The 16,869-nt window shown below is 37.2% G+C and overlaps 1 protein-coding gene across 4 annotated transcripts; it reads left to right on the top strand.

The window, feature by feature from the left end:
• The first annotated feature begins 890 nt into the window (after positions 1 to 890).
• Positions 891 to 12,880, top strand: LOC308410754 (uncharacterized protein). 4 transcript variants are annotated; one of them, XM_080904333.1, is made up of 7 exons: positions 891 to 1,104; positions 1,219 to 1,285; positions 5,583 to 5,619; positions 6,162 to 6,205; positions 7,791 to 8,276; positions 8,382 to 8,495; positions 10,151 to 12,880. In XM_080904333.1, exons 4-7 carry the CDS (start codon positions 6,192 to 6,194, stop codon positions 10,206 to 10,208), a joined length of 672 nt encoding a protein of 223 aa, XP_080760459.1. In that variant the 5' UTR covers positions 891 to 1,104; positions 1,219 to 1,285; positions 5,583 to 5,619; positions 6,162 to 6,191; the 3' UTR covers positions 10,209 to 12,880. The 4 variants fall into 4 exon arrangements, with proteins under 4 accessions (XP_080760459.1, XP_080760458.1, XP_080760456.1 ...); XM_080904332.1 differs by lacking the exon at positions 5,583 to 5,619 and having other exon boundaries at positions 891 to 1,032; XM_080904330.1 differs by lacking the exon at positions 5,583 to 5,619.
• The last annotated feature ends 3,989 nt before the right edge of the window (positions 12,881 to 16,869 follow it).

Raw genomic sequence — 16,869 nt, 5'->3', positions numbered from 1 at the left:
CCTACTTATGCCCTGCTCAAGGAATGCTTTTGGACTGGAGTACTGCTAAATGTGCAGTATCCAGTGCCCACTAGATGACAGCATAGATAGAATCATATTGAAATTTAATGAGAACATTTAGTTAGGTTATTTTACTGAACTACAGATTTAACGTACTTCAGTATTCTGCATCTACTTCTCTAAAATTTGGATGCAAATGTTTTACTTTATACCCCATACACCATTTAATTTAAAGCTGTAGCTAGTAATTTATTATTTGCACATTTGAAAGTAAAAAACTCTAATAATTAATTATGATGTATATAAGTAGTATTTACATTAATGAATCCAATATTAAGGAGGATTATGGCTTTTACTCACCCGCTTCTTTCACCACTTTGCAAAACAGTGTTGTTCACACGTATAACACTATTTGTGGGAGTGTAAAGGGTCGCATATGAGCTCAGAAATCATGACCAGTGTTTGACATACCGGTTTCGTTCTCTTGATGTTAAATAGTGTTATTCTTCACCCCCCCCTCCCCCACACACACCCCGGAAAAAAAACCCGCAGGATGTGGCAGGATGGGTTAGTTTCGATTATGCATGTACATCCGTCCCCAGATAGCAAGGAAACATTGAAACACTGTTGAGTCAATATCAGATCTCCCCCGTACTTTGAGGTGGTGTGTTCGAGTTCATTTGGAAGGGAAACGTGGATAAAAAAAAAGAAAAAGAAAAAAAAATCTGATAAATACTTGGCTGAAAATTGGGACATTTTCAGGAAAACACGGTGTACATTAAACACTGTATCATAAAATTCTTTACGATTTAAGGGGGAACATGTTTGTTGTGTTTTCATTAAGAAAAGTCCTTTCAGTCACCACTTTTTATTTTCCGATAACACTTGAAGGCAGCATCAGGAAACCAGTTGATCAAGACGAGCAAGTTGTTGTTGTTGCCTGAACGTCAAATGTCGCTACTAAACTTTTTCACCCTCCTTAACAAACAAAAGTCAGCTGACTGTCGATGATCCAAGGTGTTACACAAACAGGTGTGGCTCATAATGTGGAGAAATGAAAACGAAACTTAACATTTGTGACCGGGCAGTTTAATTACTGAGTGGGTATGTAGTTATTTCAGCAGGTCCACTCGAGGCGTGGTATTGGGAGCTTGTTAATTTCTACAACAGCTGGACTGCGGGCTTCAGATCCATCCTGTTCTTGTTTCCTTTGCGCAGATAAAGGTGAGACCTCCGCGAGGACCTGAACACAACACACAGAGAAGAAGAAGATGTCTGAGGCAAGGTAAGGCGGCTCATGGTGCACGGAAAACTTTTAGAGTGCATGTAGTAAAATACATATATGTACTGATTAAGTGACAGACTAGAACAAAACACGGAAGAAACTATTTTAAAGACACACCCAGCGACTTTAAAGGAATCGTTGGAGGAACAGGACCACTTTACTTCTACGTATCTACTCGTTCACTTTAATCAGCTGCAGTTCCGGTTACATCCAAGTTTTTATGTTAGATTTTATTTTAAAAACTTGTGATGGGACTGCTGGTTTTTACACGAAAACGTGTCTCTTTGTTAGCGGTTAGACTTTTAGCTTTTTCATATTTTAATCTTTTAAACCTAAAAAAAAAAAAAAAAGTAAAAAGTACAAATATGCAATATTTGTACTTCCCCCCCCGAAAAGGTAAAGACTCTTTACACTATTTAAAACTGGCAAGTTTATTTACAGCAAGGAATGAATAAAATAAAACCTGTACAATAATTTTGGCATGTAATACGTGTTCATAAATTATGTAAAGTATGTTCAAAGGACTGCACGGTGGTTAACACTGTTGCCTCACAGCAAGACGTTTCTGAGTTCAGTTCCACCACATTTCCCGTGACCTGACACTGAGTGCACTGTTTAAATTTAAGACCAAAGGGAACATATGGTTAATCTTTGCAGTAGAGTCTTGTAAATAAACATCATACAGTGCTGTTGCTTTTGAAGCATTAGGAAGAACATCACAAGTTTTCATTCAAAATATGGTTAGTTAGCCTCAATTTAGATCAAGGTGGTATACAGTTTAAAATACTGTTTGCGTCAAAATGTCCATAACAATTTTGGGCATCACAGGACAGTCTGAGGTGCAACCTGGTGGTGTCGGATGGACAGAAACATATTTTATGACTATTTTTTATTTAACCGTAGGTAATTCCATTGGGACTCAGTGTGTAATCTACAAGAGAGACCTGCTTCATAAACATAATGACCCAGAGATCTTCTTTTGATTAAGGTTAAGCGAATGTGGAGCCTGTCAGTGGTATCAGTTCCTTCATCTTACAGGAACTGCCTCCATACTCTCGCCCCATAAGGCCAGTCATTGTCGTGCAGCAGGAGAACCCTAGGATCCATATGGATACATAATGGCTGCCAGGGTGTCATTTTTGAGCCTGTGGAGGTGTTAGAAAAATGACAAATGACAAATGGAGACCAAACAGAGGTGTAAAGCTTTACTTTACCTTGCAAGAGGAGTAACAGCATATATAGAGTCTATGCAGTATATACAGAAACATAAATTAGTCTGTCCGTCCCTCTTTATACACAGTGTTGGGAAGGTTACTTTTAAAATGTATTCCACTACAGATTACAGAATACATGCCCAAAAATGTATTTTGTAACATATTCCATTACATTACTTAATGAGAGTAACGTATTCTGAATACTTGGGATTACTTAATATGTTATCATGATTTTTATAACTACATGAATGTACTATTGCTGTGTGATTTATTACTATTACTTAAGGTTACTCGCCATACCAATTATTCTGCATGTGTATAAAACAGGTCCGCGGCTCCGAATCATAGTAAACCGACCTCTGGCTAATACGTCGGGCTCGTAGCCGAAAACTAGCTTTACTTTGTTGTCTGGGTCGACTTTGCTAGTGACAGACAGAGAGAGGCGTTGAAAGGCTTTGGAGGAAAACACGAACACAGCGTACAGTCGAGTCTTAATAGCTTACTTACAACTGGGCTCATCAGGCTCTCTTTTTGGCTGCAGTGGTTATTATTATATTTGCATGCTTCCATCTCAGGTTTCTGCTCGGTGACAGCTCGTACTTTTCGACTGTCCTTTTTCTTCCTCCTTCACGCTCACAGACACATAACGGGTATGGCAGTCCATTCTCCCTGCAGCACTGACTACACTGCCCATGAGGCTACATTCTGTAGGGCTATGCCTGTAACACTCTGGCTATTATCTTCATATTAGATCATTTTTTGAATAATCATTTAAAACCAATTTTTCACGTCATTATGCGGGCCACAAATAGAGCTGACATGGGCCGCGAGATTGAGACACAGGCATTAGAGCCTCTTAATGCGTGTTTTGTTTGGGTTTCCACAGGCGTGGACTTACCAAAAATAGAGAGGGCATAGCCTAACATATGAAACAGGAAAAGGCCGCTGTGTAATCCATTTATTTCAACAAAGTAACTGTATTCTGAATGCCACCTTTTTAAACGGTAACTGTAACAGAATACAGTTACTCATATTTTGTATTTTAAATACGTAACGCTGCTACATGTATTCCATTACTCCCCAACACTGTTTATACACTTAGCCCCACTCCCTAGTGACACAACATAAAGAATTCCTTCCCCATATGAGGAGATGTTTAAACAAGAGAAACTAGTGGGAGAAAATGTGTTTGCGACGAGTGTTAGCTATGTTTAGCTGGTTCATCATGTATTGTATAGCACAACTGATTGAAAATCAAATATTGCATAACTCTTCCAGCATTTTTCATCAAAAGGTCTGTGTATCCCTCCATGGATATGCCTCCCCAGACCCACCACCAAACTGGTCATGCTGAACAATGCTCTCCAAGGCTTCTCCAGACCCTTTCATGTTTGTCACATGAGCTCTAATCTATGAAAAGCATAGGATACCAATGGTGGACCTGCAATTTCTGGTATTAAATGGCAAATGGCAGTAAGGCTCCATGGTACCAGGCAATGAGTACAGGGCCCACCAGAGAACTTCAGGCTCTTAGGCCCCCCTCATGAGGTCTGTTTCTGATTGTTTGATCAGAGAAATTCACGCTTGTCTCCTGTTAAAGGTCATATTGGGGATCTAACTGGGCTTGTCCGATTCCTACTTGCAAAAAGGAACATATACCAGTCCTGCTGATGGGTTGAGGGCAGTTAGAAAAGATGAGGAGGGTAAAGATTTTATCTTTATCAGAAAAGAAATTATGAAATCTACATTGATTATTTATTTACTTGTTTTTTTCATTCATTCATGTAAATACTCTGCAGTTGGTTTTTATTACGGTAAATCTTAACTGGATCTAATGTTTTCATTGGGTTAGGGTTAAATTTAAAATACAAATGGCAAATTCAGTTAAGATGTTATTAATATTAACTAAAATCTTGTAGCAACATTGTGATGCCTAAAATATGCTTCTAGTGATAACTTTAGATAAATGGATATATTCCCCTAACTAAACTACTATTACATTGTCTAGATCATAGGTGTTAAACTCCACTCCTCGAGGGATAGTGTCCTGAAACTTTTCTGTGTGTCCCTGCTGCAACACACCTTAATAAAATTAGTAGGTCATTAACAAGACTCGATAGAACTTGACTGCATGCTAAGGTGGCAGTTCAGCCATTTGATTCATGTTACAGCAGCTCATGAGTGAATGAACATGGTGCAATAACAGTACTTTTAGAAGTACAATTTTCCAAACACTTACATTTACTTAAATTTATTTAACATTACTTGAGTAGGGTAAGATTTGCCACTTCTGCATGCAGTCGAGTTCTATAGAGTCTTGCTAATGACCAGGTGTGTTGCAGTGGGGTCACATTTAAAAGTTTCAGGACAGCAGCCGTCAAGGACTGGAGTTCGACACCTCTAGTCTAGATGGTCATTTATCACACCAATGCAAAAAAACCAAAAGAAAAACAAAACCATTTTAGTACTTTTTGGCAACTGGAGAGCAATAGATCAACAGATCAATGCCTGTGAAGTACTTTAAATCTTAGTAGAGTCTCTACTCCCATAAAATCTGTAATTCATATGTTTATTTTCTTAATCACTTGTCTAGGTAAGGATTTAAAATTCATTAATTATTCACACAAAACCCAGTATTACATATATCAACACTCAAAATTTGACATTTATTAAATATGTTGAAATGTCATCTTTACAACCATGTTTTATTGTGGAATTTTAGTTCAGAGCCTCATCATAAATTCTGCTAGTATGCTTATCTTATCTGCTCTCTGCTCTGCTCAACCCCATGCTCTTCCTGCATACCTGTTGAAGTTATCACGTGTATGTGGGATGACCCTATCAGAGCGTTAGGTGTTTGTTCAGATAAGTGGATGTAGCCAGAGCAAAAAAATTATGCAACACATATCTAATGAGAAAAATATCTGAACAGTACTTACTATTACCTTTGGAGACACTGTTAATGGTTATGTGACCTTAACCCAACTGTATTAACGTAAAACTTCATGAAATTGAGTAAAATGCTTTTCATTGAGGGTTTAAATTTTTTTTTTAAGTTTTAAAAAAAACTTTTATCTTTGCAGATTATATATAACAAGCAGGAAATAAAACCATATTTAGGTGGGTAGGAACTCTAACCATACCATTTCTTTTTTTGAATTTTTTCATTGTCAATTATGTAAATTCTGTGTTTGTTGGTCATCATAAATCCATTTACATGAGGACATGGTCTTGGAAACACCGTGTGGAGTTAGCATGTTCTCCCTGTGTTTGCATGCGCTTTCTTCAGATACTCTGGCTTCCTCCCAGAGTCCAAAGACATGCAGTCAGTGGGGTTAGGTTAATTGGTAACTCTAAATTGTTCATAAGTGTGAATGGCTGCCTGTTCCTATGTGTTAGCCCTGCAACAGGCTGGTGAACTGTCTAGTGTGTATTATGCTGCGGTAGGCTCCAGCCCCCCGATAAAGGATAAGTGGAAGAGATAGATTTATTATGTACTACCAAGTACGGAGAGTTATAACATGATAAAAACAAAGTTAAAAGAAAGCAGCAAAGGGTATGTTCTGGTATGTGATATGATAAGTTTTTCTTAGCCATTCCTTTAAAATGTGATTTTTAAAAAAGAAACCATAAAAAAACTCTGGATTTTTTTCTTTTTCCAGCTGATAATTGAAGTCAACAAAAACCTCAGGATGTCAGAAACAAGGTAAAGTAAAAAACAAAACAGTTATGCTGAAGTATTAGCAAAAATGGTAATACTTAAATCTACTATATTAACAAAAATAATCACAGTCATATTCTAAGGATATTCAAATATGGAACAAGTCCAGATGTTTTTTCTACTGTCAACACATAACACATATACATAGGGAAATCAAAGACTGCAATGAATTATATGTATTTATTGTAGCTTCATACACTGTAATCACAACACTATACCACAAGAGGACAGTATTTGAAAGACTTCCAGATCCTTTATCTTACACCCCAGCAGCTTTTACCTAATGCTGTCAAAGGAAACCTATATAAGAAATCAAATGCATATCTCACCTTGGACAACACAGGGACAGCGTTAAAAACAGAGGTGTGACTGTCAGCATTTTTACACACCAGAGAAGGAGAAAGGACGGTCTGTAAGGGATACAAGTTACAATTTACACTTTCACTACTATCACTTTTAGATAAATCTGTGTTTTAAATATGCAGACATCCGTCTTATTATCATGAATCAAGGAAGAGCATTTCAATTTCATTGCTGAATTTGCATTAGCAATTATAAAGTCATATTACTGGCAGTGGCTGAATCATATCATAGAATACTTTGAATTCAATTCAATTCAATTTTATTTATATAGCGCCAAATCACAACAACGGTCGCCTCAAGGCGCTTTATATTGCACAGTAGATTGTACAAAAATAGATACAGAGAAAAACCCAACAATCATATGACCCCCTATGAGCAAGCAATTTGGTGGCAGTGGGAAGGAAAAACTCCCTTTTAACAGGAAAAAACCTCCGGCAGAACCAGGCTCAGGGAGGGGCGGGGCCATCTGCTGCGACCGGTTGGGGTGAGAGAACCCTTTTAGCACCCTGAGTTCTATTAGTAATTTAAATTTGGTTATTACTGCTCTTTGGGACCTTGGGGGTGCCTGTTGATATATCAGTCAATAAATAAGAGTATTCAGAAAGCGCAACTCCTCCCGATGGGCAAGAGCTATACTAAAACTTTTTTTTAATACAGTGGGATCAAGGTCAAGATTTAGTGAAAAAAGGAAACTGAAATCTGTCTTTAAACAACAACAAAAATTCTTCTTCAGATATTCATGTACATGCAGATGATGTTTTAAAACATACTTATTGCAATTCAAACATGTACAAAAGTAGCATTATTCTTCCATTGCCCTGTGTCCCATTCAGATTTAGTTAATAGAGGAATTTGTTAACTAGCCCTAAGGTCTAAGGGTAAACCGTCTTTTACGCTTCATTTTACTGAACACTGAGGTGTTTTGTGTCATTAAATAAAGAGTAGAGGAAAACCCAGGAGTACAGGAGTTCAATACTTCCGGCTGTCACTGTCAGTATAGGGTTTTCAACCATGTATTAGAAATAACCATTTTATTTACAGTTATTTATTTGTCCAATTGTCCTGCTTGAAAAAAACGAAAGAAAAAAGAAATTCAAATTATTCTGATGGTAAATGTTAAAAATTCTGATTCACTGAAATACATAGCAGTAAACAATTTACTGTGCATGTTTCAGTAAATGAGGCAAATTGTTGTTTTGTGTTATAGCAAAAGGTTCAACGAGGCCTTGTGCACATACATCACAGAAACATTAGGCCACATTGAGACAGTAGGAACTTTCTGCAAGACATTCCCTAAATGGATGGAAGCAAGGAAGACTGAGTTGGAAAAGCTCAACAAGATGTTGAGTCCAGAGAGCAAACATGCAGAGTTGGAGAAGGAGCTGGACGAAGTGTTAAAAAACACTTTGGATGGTCTGGAGAAGCTTGACCTCTTCTTGGATGCAGTGGAGAAGCTTGCAGTGACCTCACTGAATGTGTTCACTCAAAACCAGGTGGTACAGCTGCCCAAACACAGTGAACATGTTCAAATTGTCATCATACATGCAAAACTGATCTGCCCTCTGCTACTGGAGTTTAAAAGAGATGCAAAAGTCTTCTTCCTTCCCAAACTTCAGAATTTGGAGGTGCTGAAATATCAGTTTGACAGATACGTACAAGTCTCCAAGATAATCTGTGACAGATTTGAAAAAAGGTAAACGACATCATGAACAACAGAATTCCTCTGATTCAAATAAAAAAGAAACTATGCACTTTATATAAAACATTAACATATTTCATATTGTGTCTCTAAAATCAGCATCAGTGCCTTTCCCTTGATGATGAATGAAGTTCACATAGACATCAACACTGATTTGCCTGAAAGTGACATACAAGACATGCTTTGTCGTATTAACCAGCTCAATGAAATCCGGTAGGAATGTCTTAATTACGTTGTTAGACCTCCCTCATGTTTGCTAGAAAGTACATTTTATAAGAAATATGTCATTTTATTCTTTTCAACAGCCTTGATTTTGTAGGCCATAATGACAAAGTGAAAAGATGCTTTTAGACAGTGTTGTGAAGGTTACTTTTAAAATATATTCCACTACAGATTATAGAATACATGCCCCAAAATGTATATTGTAACCTATTCCGGTAAGTTATTCAATGTGAGTAACATTCTGAATACTTTGGATTACTTAATATATTGTCATGCTTTTTACAACTACATGAGTGTATTATTGCTGTGTGATTTTATTACTATTACTGAAGGCTACTTGCCACTGAGCTAACATTGTTAACTGGCGTTAGGTCATAGACTTTCAGAACTGCACATGATTATTTGCAGCTAGCAGGTTGTTAATGCTGTCCATCAAGTCTATGAACTAACCTCAGCTAACGCCAGCTATCAATTTTAGCTTGGTGGCGAGTAGCCTTCAGTAATAGTAATAACTCACACAGCAATAGCACATCGAAAACCCTGAAGTGGCACATAACCCAGGTAGCTACCACAACTAAAACAAGGTAGCAGCAGTAGGCTAACGTAAGTAAACAACTTACTTAGATGTTTCTTTAGGTTGGAGTCTTTTGACGCTGAGAGCAGCTTGGTTTCTGGCAAACAGAGTTTGCATTGAACGGTCAGATTTTGCCCACCGCTTTTTTGTTTAAATATGAAATGGTGTCGGAATTTCCGTGTAAGAAATGCATTCCTGTTCATGCACTGCTGGCTCCTTTGTGCTAGTTAGGGTTTTGCCAATGTGTGGAATTACCAAAATTAGAGAGGGGATAGCTGAACATATGAAACAGGAAAAGACCTCTGTATAATCCATTTATTTCAACAAAGTAACTGTATACTAATTATCACCTTTTTAAACGCTAACTGTAACGGAATACAGTTACTCATATTTTGTATTTTAAATACCTAACACCAGTACATGTATTCTGTTACTCCCCAATGCTGCTTTTAGATATATTTTTCTATTTACCTATAACCTCAGGTTTCAACAGTCTACTTGTGTCTGCCACTGAGAAGCTATCGTTGTTTTTTGTTTTATTGAGCCAGGAAGTCTTTCCACTGTTCTAGGGAATGTTTGAAGCTTTTGAAATTTATTTGAAGCTCGATCTGTATTTCACTTTAAATTTATCATGGATATCTACAGAGATTTTGCTACTGTTGATTTTCTGAGCTGGACTCATGTTCTTGATATATCTCAATCATCTTTATAGACAAAAGGACATATTTGAACCACATGCAAATCTATCCATCCATTTTCCTCCACTTATCTAATTCAGTTTAGCAGGGGGATTGGAGCCTATCCCAGCTACCATAGGGCAAGTGCAGGGTACACCCTCGACAAATCGCCAGTCTGTCACATTGTTTTCAAATTTAAAAAATAAATATTTTAATTTTATGAGAATATTTTATTTTTATTTTAAATGTAAATATTTTGTTTTTATTTTATTTTACATTGTTCTTGTCTACTTTTTAACTAATCACTCTCAATTAACAGAATAAAATAAAGTTTAAAACTTTCCTCTTCTTTACTAAGAATGGACACAAACTTCCGGATGGTGTTTTTATTCCAGGAAAAGTCCTGTTCTGGCTTCATCAAAGAGGTCCAAAACCGACAGCCGAGGATGCTGAAGTTTCTAGAAGACCTGGAGCAGTGTGCTGTTCAGTTAGATAGAATGAATAAGGGAGCAAAAATCTCTAGCATAACAGGCAGCTCAGTGGGAGCAGTTGGATGTGTGCTGTCCATTGTTGGTTTGGCGTTAAGTCCTGTAACAGCAGGCGCATCTCTGGGTCTGTTAATAGGTGGGACAGCAATGGGAATCTTGAGTGGAACCAACAGTGCTGTGACCACATTCACAGAGATTGGAGTTAATCACAAGCAGAGAAACAAAGCCAATGATGTACTCCAAAAGTTCAGGAAAGATGTGCAAAGTATTCAGGATTGTCTGGGAGAGGTAATCAATCAACCAACTGCTGACATAGAAATGGGTTTTTATAAAGATATGTTCAGTGGCTTTAAACAAGTTTGGTCAGTTGGACAGAGGATTCGATCACTGGTTAAAGATGCTTCAGATGTTAAATTGATAAAATCTAAAAACCTGATTGCAGGTTCTGGCAAGATGGTGGCTCAGGAAAGTAAAGCATTAAGTAATGCACCCAAGATGGCTTCGGAAATCCCAGAAGTGGGTCAGGCAGCATTCAAAGGTTCCCTTGCTCTCTCTAAGACAGCCAGAGCTGGTGCAATTGCACTAAATGCTTTATTTCTTGGCATGGACATCTACTCCATTTGTCAAGACAGCATCAGTCTGGCTAAAGCCAACAAAACTGAAATCTCACAATTCATCAGAGCAAGAGCTGCACTTTGGAGCTCAGAAATAGACTCATGGCAAAAGATCTGTAACTCTCTGAATGAAGGTCTGAAGACAGAAGACAAAAAGAAAGCTTTCCTAGAGATTCCATTTTATACAGCGATGAAGAGACAAGTACAGAAAAAACAGTCTGTGTCTTTTGAGAACAAACAAAGGGACAGAGAACTGAAATTCCAAAAAGAATTTTATTTAATTATGGTGGTTCTAGGAGGCTTATTAGGGTTTGCTGCATGGGTCTGTGGCGCATTTAGCAATTAGACATGAGAGTACTTAAGGTGAGGCCAAAGAGTATAAAAGTGTGCCACTTTGTCTTTGGTCTTAGTGGCTAGTGTGTGGACCTATGTGGAAATTCTGACTGATTTCTTGAGCTATACTCTCTTTCTTGGTCAGGACCAAAGTTTTGCTAACATCTTTCTTGAAATAGCAGCGTAGCAATATTAATTTAGACTTTGTAATAATTTGTTTTGTTTCTGATTAAGACAGACAAGTTCACTTATAACTTGTCTTTCTCTTAAATATTTACCCACCAATAAAAGCAAAAACAAATAACAAATATTTTACTTCAACAAATATATAAATCGCTTTTCCACCAAGGATGGACCCAAACTTGGATGCTGCTTTTGTTCCAGGAAATGCCATGTTCTCACTTCATTAGTGAACTGAACAAACGACAGGACAACATGATGCAGTTTCTTAGAGCAGTGTGCTGTTCAAAACCCTGCTTGTTCCACAAAGATGGTGCTGCACGAAAGTAAAGTAATAAGTAATGCATTTAAGATGGCTTCAGAAATCCCAGTGTGTCAGGCAGCATTCAGAGGGAGCATTCACTTGCTCTCTCTATCTAGAGCTAGAGCTGGTGCCATTGCATTCAGTGATTTTTTTTTTCTTTTCACTGGCATGATGTCTTCATCTGTAAAGACAGCATCAGTCTAGCTAAAGGCAACAAAAGTTTTATCAGAGCGAGAGCTGCACTTTGGAGCTCAGAAATGGGATCATGGCAGAAGATCTGTGACTCTCTGCATTAAGGTCTGGAGACATCAGAGAAAAAGAAATCTGTCCTAGAAGCACCATTTTTTCCAGAGATGAAGAAATAAAAACCAGACGGTCTATGTGTAAGAAAATGAGTCACAAAAGAGGACTTTATTTATTTATTGCAGTTCTAGGAGGGTTACTGGGGTTTGTTATATGGCTGTGTGGTACATTCACCGTTAGAGAACTTAAGTTGAAAGAACAGAGAAGGCCACTGGGACAGTTTGGCAGTATCCTTTGCGTGTCTTTAGACTTGGACTAGTGTCCAAAACACTAGATCAGCAAAAACATCAGAATATACACTCTTTTCCTCATTAATGATGCCTAATGATGAAAAACTAGGGATTCTACACTTGCCATTTTATCCTTTTATAAAGAGTTAGATTTTTAGAGAAAAACAAATTAAATTTTCATCTGATCAAAGTGAAACATAAATTTGAGTTATAGGGTAATCGATCAGTAAACAGACAGGACTGCATTAGATGGGAAAACTGAACCACAGTGTGCTCCACTGTTTTCTAAATGTATGCTATAGTGCAAACGTCATGCAGCAATACATTTTATTAATAATATTACGGAGATATAAATGATATAAATGTGACAATGAAAAGATGAATCATATCAGAATTTTTTCCCTTTTTCTTTTGTGAATTCTGTGATTAAGTTTAAAAACTGGAATCTGCTTTTCAAAGCTTTGGTCTTAACTGATTACAGGCTGTTTCCTAGCTGTGATTTTTGGTCATTAGTTTGTTTCTTTTTTTGAAATTGTATTCGCAATGTGTTTTATGCTTTACTATTTTCATTATAGCAAGTAACATTAAGTAAAATTCAAATTATTTGTACGCTGATTCTAAATTTAATAAAGATAAATCTTATACATTTTGGAAAATTGTTTTTTTCATTAGATTAACGGAATTAAGACTGGACTTCGGTCTTCAGTACTGTTTGGAGGGCTGGTGAAAATTAAATTAAATTAAAATTCCACCTGGTATCATCTCTGTGTTTCTGTAACATAAATAACGAGCCTACATTTTCCTCACGACACCAGCAAACAGGTCGACGGAACCTCGGTGTACCTGCATTCATCTTGCTCACCTGTTTAACCCCTGCTGCTGATTCAGGAAACATGCCCACGTTACCTGGTGATATTAATGTGGGCTACTGCTGCTCAATATAATGTTACGCCATTGCAATATTGTGCACAAAATATGCAAATGTAGTTTGTTTCCTGAGCACAGAGCTGTTGGAGCTTGTGTTTCCCTTCAGAGAGACCAATCTGGGTTAAAAAGGATAAACAGGCATTAAAAGAATCAGAATCAGAATCAGAATACTTTATTGATCCCTGGGGGAAATTATTTTTTGTTACAGTGCTCCATTTTAAACCAACATTAAGACAAGACAGACAATACGCTAACTAGTACAATATATACATATATATACATACATACATACATAAGTCACTTATAAATAAATATTTGGAAAAGAAACATGTGTAGTTGTAGCAGCAAACAGTGTGTTAAGTGGATGCGTTGTACAAAGGAGCGATGGACACTGAGAAAACTAAAAAAGCACTTTATAAACGAACCCACTTTATCAGCAGGTGATATCTGGTCACTGACAAACAGCTTTCAAAGCCTCTGCTGAGTTTTAGTTCTCAGTGGATGGTTAAACCCTGGGTGTAATTAACTAATGTAACTGTAAAAGGCTTGTTAGAAACCATGAAACACATACCAACTTCTTGATGTTAGAGAACTAAAAATGCTCAAGAATAAGACTATAAAGGCAAGGAGGTGTCCTTTATAAAACCTGTTAATAGCACCTCTAGATTTATGTCATAGTTTATAATACAACACTTGTATTTCAGTAATAGTCTATTTATTTGAATATAGTGGTGTAAAGTTCTTACCGCTTTTTCCATGGAAACTCCACACGAGTCCAGATTTCCGAGGACACAGCTCACATGGGAGTTATCTATGGTACTCCAACACGTTCTCACTCCCAACTCGTCAAATGTGCGACGCATGGTCAGGGTCCCTCTGCTTCACTTCACTTCACTACTCCCCTCGTGTCAAGAATTAACGTGCAGGGCACTCCTATTGAATACTGTTTTGCTCACCTAAACGTTGTTTATTGACGACAACAGATTGCCACGGAAGAGCCTGTTGTCGTTATATTTATATAGGCTATTTTCAAAATCACAGATTAAATTATATAATGTAAACAACTACCTGAGAGAAAATTATAGCAGATAAAATGAATTACAGATTATTACTTTTGTATATTGCATTGATGTTGTGAGTGATGTATGCTGGGTAATGTTACTGCTAGCACTTAGGTGACTTTATTGGACCAGTTTTATAAACTGTTCCTTTTCATAGTTGGAAATCCTTGTACATTTTTAACCTGTGGTTCTTTCTGTTACAGCTTTAACATATCTTCTCCAACTTCTCTCAATACATGCAGTCATTTTACTGTCTGCTTTGGATAATCACGCTCTTACGTATTAAAAAAATAAAAATAAAAAAATCAATAAAACAGAACAACTGTAATATTAGGCAAAACATTTTCGGTGCTTTTAAAGAATACACAGCGACTCCCTTTTTTTGATAAAGTGTTTTTTCATATTAGATCAGCGGCAGTGACGTCATCATACTCGATCATATCACAGGTAACTAAGAATGTGAATCTGTAGATTTTTTTCTTTTCTTTTTGTAATTTAAAACAAAAACTACAGAAAGAGTGAGCTCACAAGGTTGCTTTTAGCAGTTCTATGGGTGAAGATTACTAATTTCGTGCAACAGCAAATGACTTAACATTTAAGTGCATATATCTTGCCACACCACATGTGCGGTAAGCTAGCTAAATTAGTTTCTGTTAGCCAATTCAAGAGAACGTGTTGTTATGAGATAACAACAGAAGTGGGCGTGGTTTCTCTGTAGCGTTTATTAGGAGTGAAAGCAAAACCAACCAAACTTATCTGTATGTGACGACATCAACCTGCATCTGAACACAGCCAAGACCAAGGAGATGGTAATCGACTTCAGAAGAACAAAGCGATCTGAGCACTCTACCCTCTACATTGATGGAGAGGAGGTAGAAAGGGTAGAAAGCTTTAAATTCACATCTCGGCCGACCTTACCCGGTCCACAAACATTTCCCACCAGGTAGGGAAAGCACAACAAAGGCTGTACTTCCTCAGGAAACTACGCCAGGCCCAATTACCCCAGAGACTGCTAGTAAACTTCTACTGCTCCACCATTGAGAGCCTTCTGCTGCACACTATGGTTCAACTGCTGCACTGTGGAGGACAAGAGGAAACTGCAGCGGGTGGTGAGAGCAGCAGAGCAGGCAATTAGCACTTCACTAACCCCCCTCAGAGACATTTATACTGGCAGACTTCAGCAGATATCGAGTATCATCATCAAAGACCCCTCGCACCCTGGACACTCCCCCCCCCCCACCCTTCCCTTTGGTAAACGCTACAGGTCCATCAGGTCGAATACAAACTCAACAGAAGTTTTTACCCACAGGCTGTTAAACATGGCCTACCTCCTGATTGGAGGTTAACTGCACTGCCAATACTCATGGACATTACATCTTATTTATAATCCGTATTTCTATTTATACTTTAATGCAACCAACATTCCTACCTCTTTAAACTGTATTTATTATAACTTTATTTAGTATAGTGGCAACAGCACCCCCCCAACACACACACACTCAATGTGCAATACCACTGATCACACTGCACCTCTCAATGCACCTGCTCCTCAGATGGCATGTAAATGTATGTGTATATATATGTAAGCCTGAATGTGGAAATATGTGTGTGTATGTATGTATGCATACATATATGTATATATGCATATATGTATGTATGTGCGTGTATGTTTGTATGGGTGTATCCATATGTTTGCAGGTGTAACTTGTACATATCTTTCTTGTGTAAATATAAATTTGTCTGTGTTATTGTGTAGATACTTACGCTATTGTGTAGTTCACACACATGGAGAAATGCCAAACTGCGTTTCACTGTTCTTGTAACAGTGACAATAAAAAGCTATTCTATTCTCTTACGTATTAAAAAAAAAAACTAATAATAAAATCAATAAAAAGAACAACTGTAATATTAGGTAAAACATTTTCGGTGCTGTTCAAGATTACACGGTGACACCCTTTTTTTTTTTTTTTTAGTGTTTTTTCATATTAGATCAGCGGCAGTGTCTGCAGAATTTTTTCTTTTATTTTTGTAATTTAAAACACAAAAAATACAGAAAGAGTGAGCTCACAAAGTTGATTTTAGCAGTTTTATGGGTGAAGATTAGCAATTTCGTGGAACAGCGAATCACTTAACATTTAAGTGCATATATCTTGCCACACCACATGTGCGGTAAGCTAGCTAAATTAGTTTTTTGTTAGCCAATTCAAGAGAACGTGTTGTTATGAGATAACAACAGAAGTGGGCGTGGTTTCTTTGTAGCGTTTATTAGGAGTGAAAGCAAAACCAACCAAACTTACCTGAATGAAGGTTTTAAAACAAGCTCCTCAACCATACCAACTGATATCTCTGCTTAACTTAAAACAATTTTAAATCTTTTTTTCTGTCAAACAACATAAACCAGAGGAAAACAGTGCTCGTGAAGACGTGAAGGCAAAGGATGTCGGGGAAAAGGTAAAGTGAAAACTATCTGCGCTACAGCTGGCCATATTATATACTGCAAAAACACAAGTATGATCTGCACAAGTAATTATATTTAATGAAAAGCCAGAAAATATGTTTGTCTTATTCAGTTTTTGTATGCAAATAATAAGAATGAAGAATGAAGTTAAATATTTTCAGCATAATCATAGAATGAGGAAAAATAATTTTTTTCTGTTTTGTTTTGACTCCGTAT

This window comes from Rhamphochromis sp. 'chilingali' (assembly GCF_963969265.1).
Source record: "Rhamphochromis sp. 'chilingali' genome assembly, chromosome: 15".
Classification (NCBI taxonomy): Eukaryota; Metazoa; Chordata; class Actinopteri; order Cichliformes; family Cichlidae; genus Rhamphochromis; species Rhamphochromis sp. 'chilingali'.
This window is presented reverse-complemented; position numbering and strand designations above follow the sequence as displayed.

Coding starts and splice junctions, on each gene's coding strand:
- LOC308410754 (XM_080904332.1), top strand. Junction 8,277..8,381: donor TGTGACAGATTTGAAAAAAG/GTAAACGACATC, acceptor CTCTAAAATCAG/CATCAGTGCCTTTCCCTTGA. Junction 8,496..10,150: donor AACCAGCTCAATGAAATCCG/GTAGGAATGTCT, acceptor TTTTTATTCCAG/GAAAAGTCCTGTTCTGGCTT.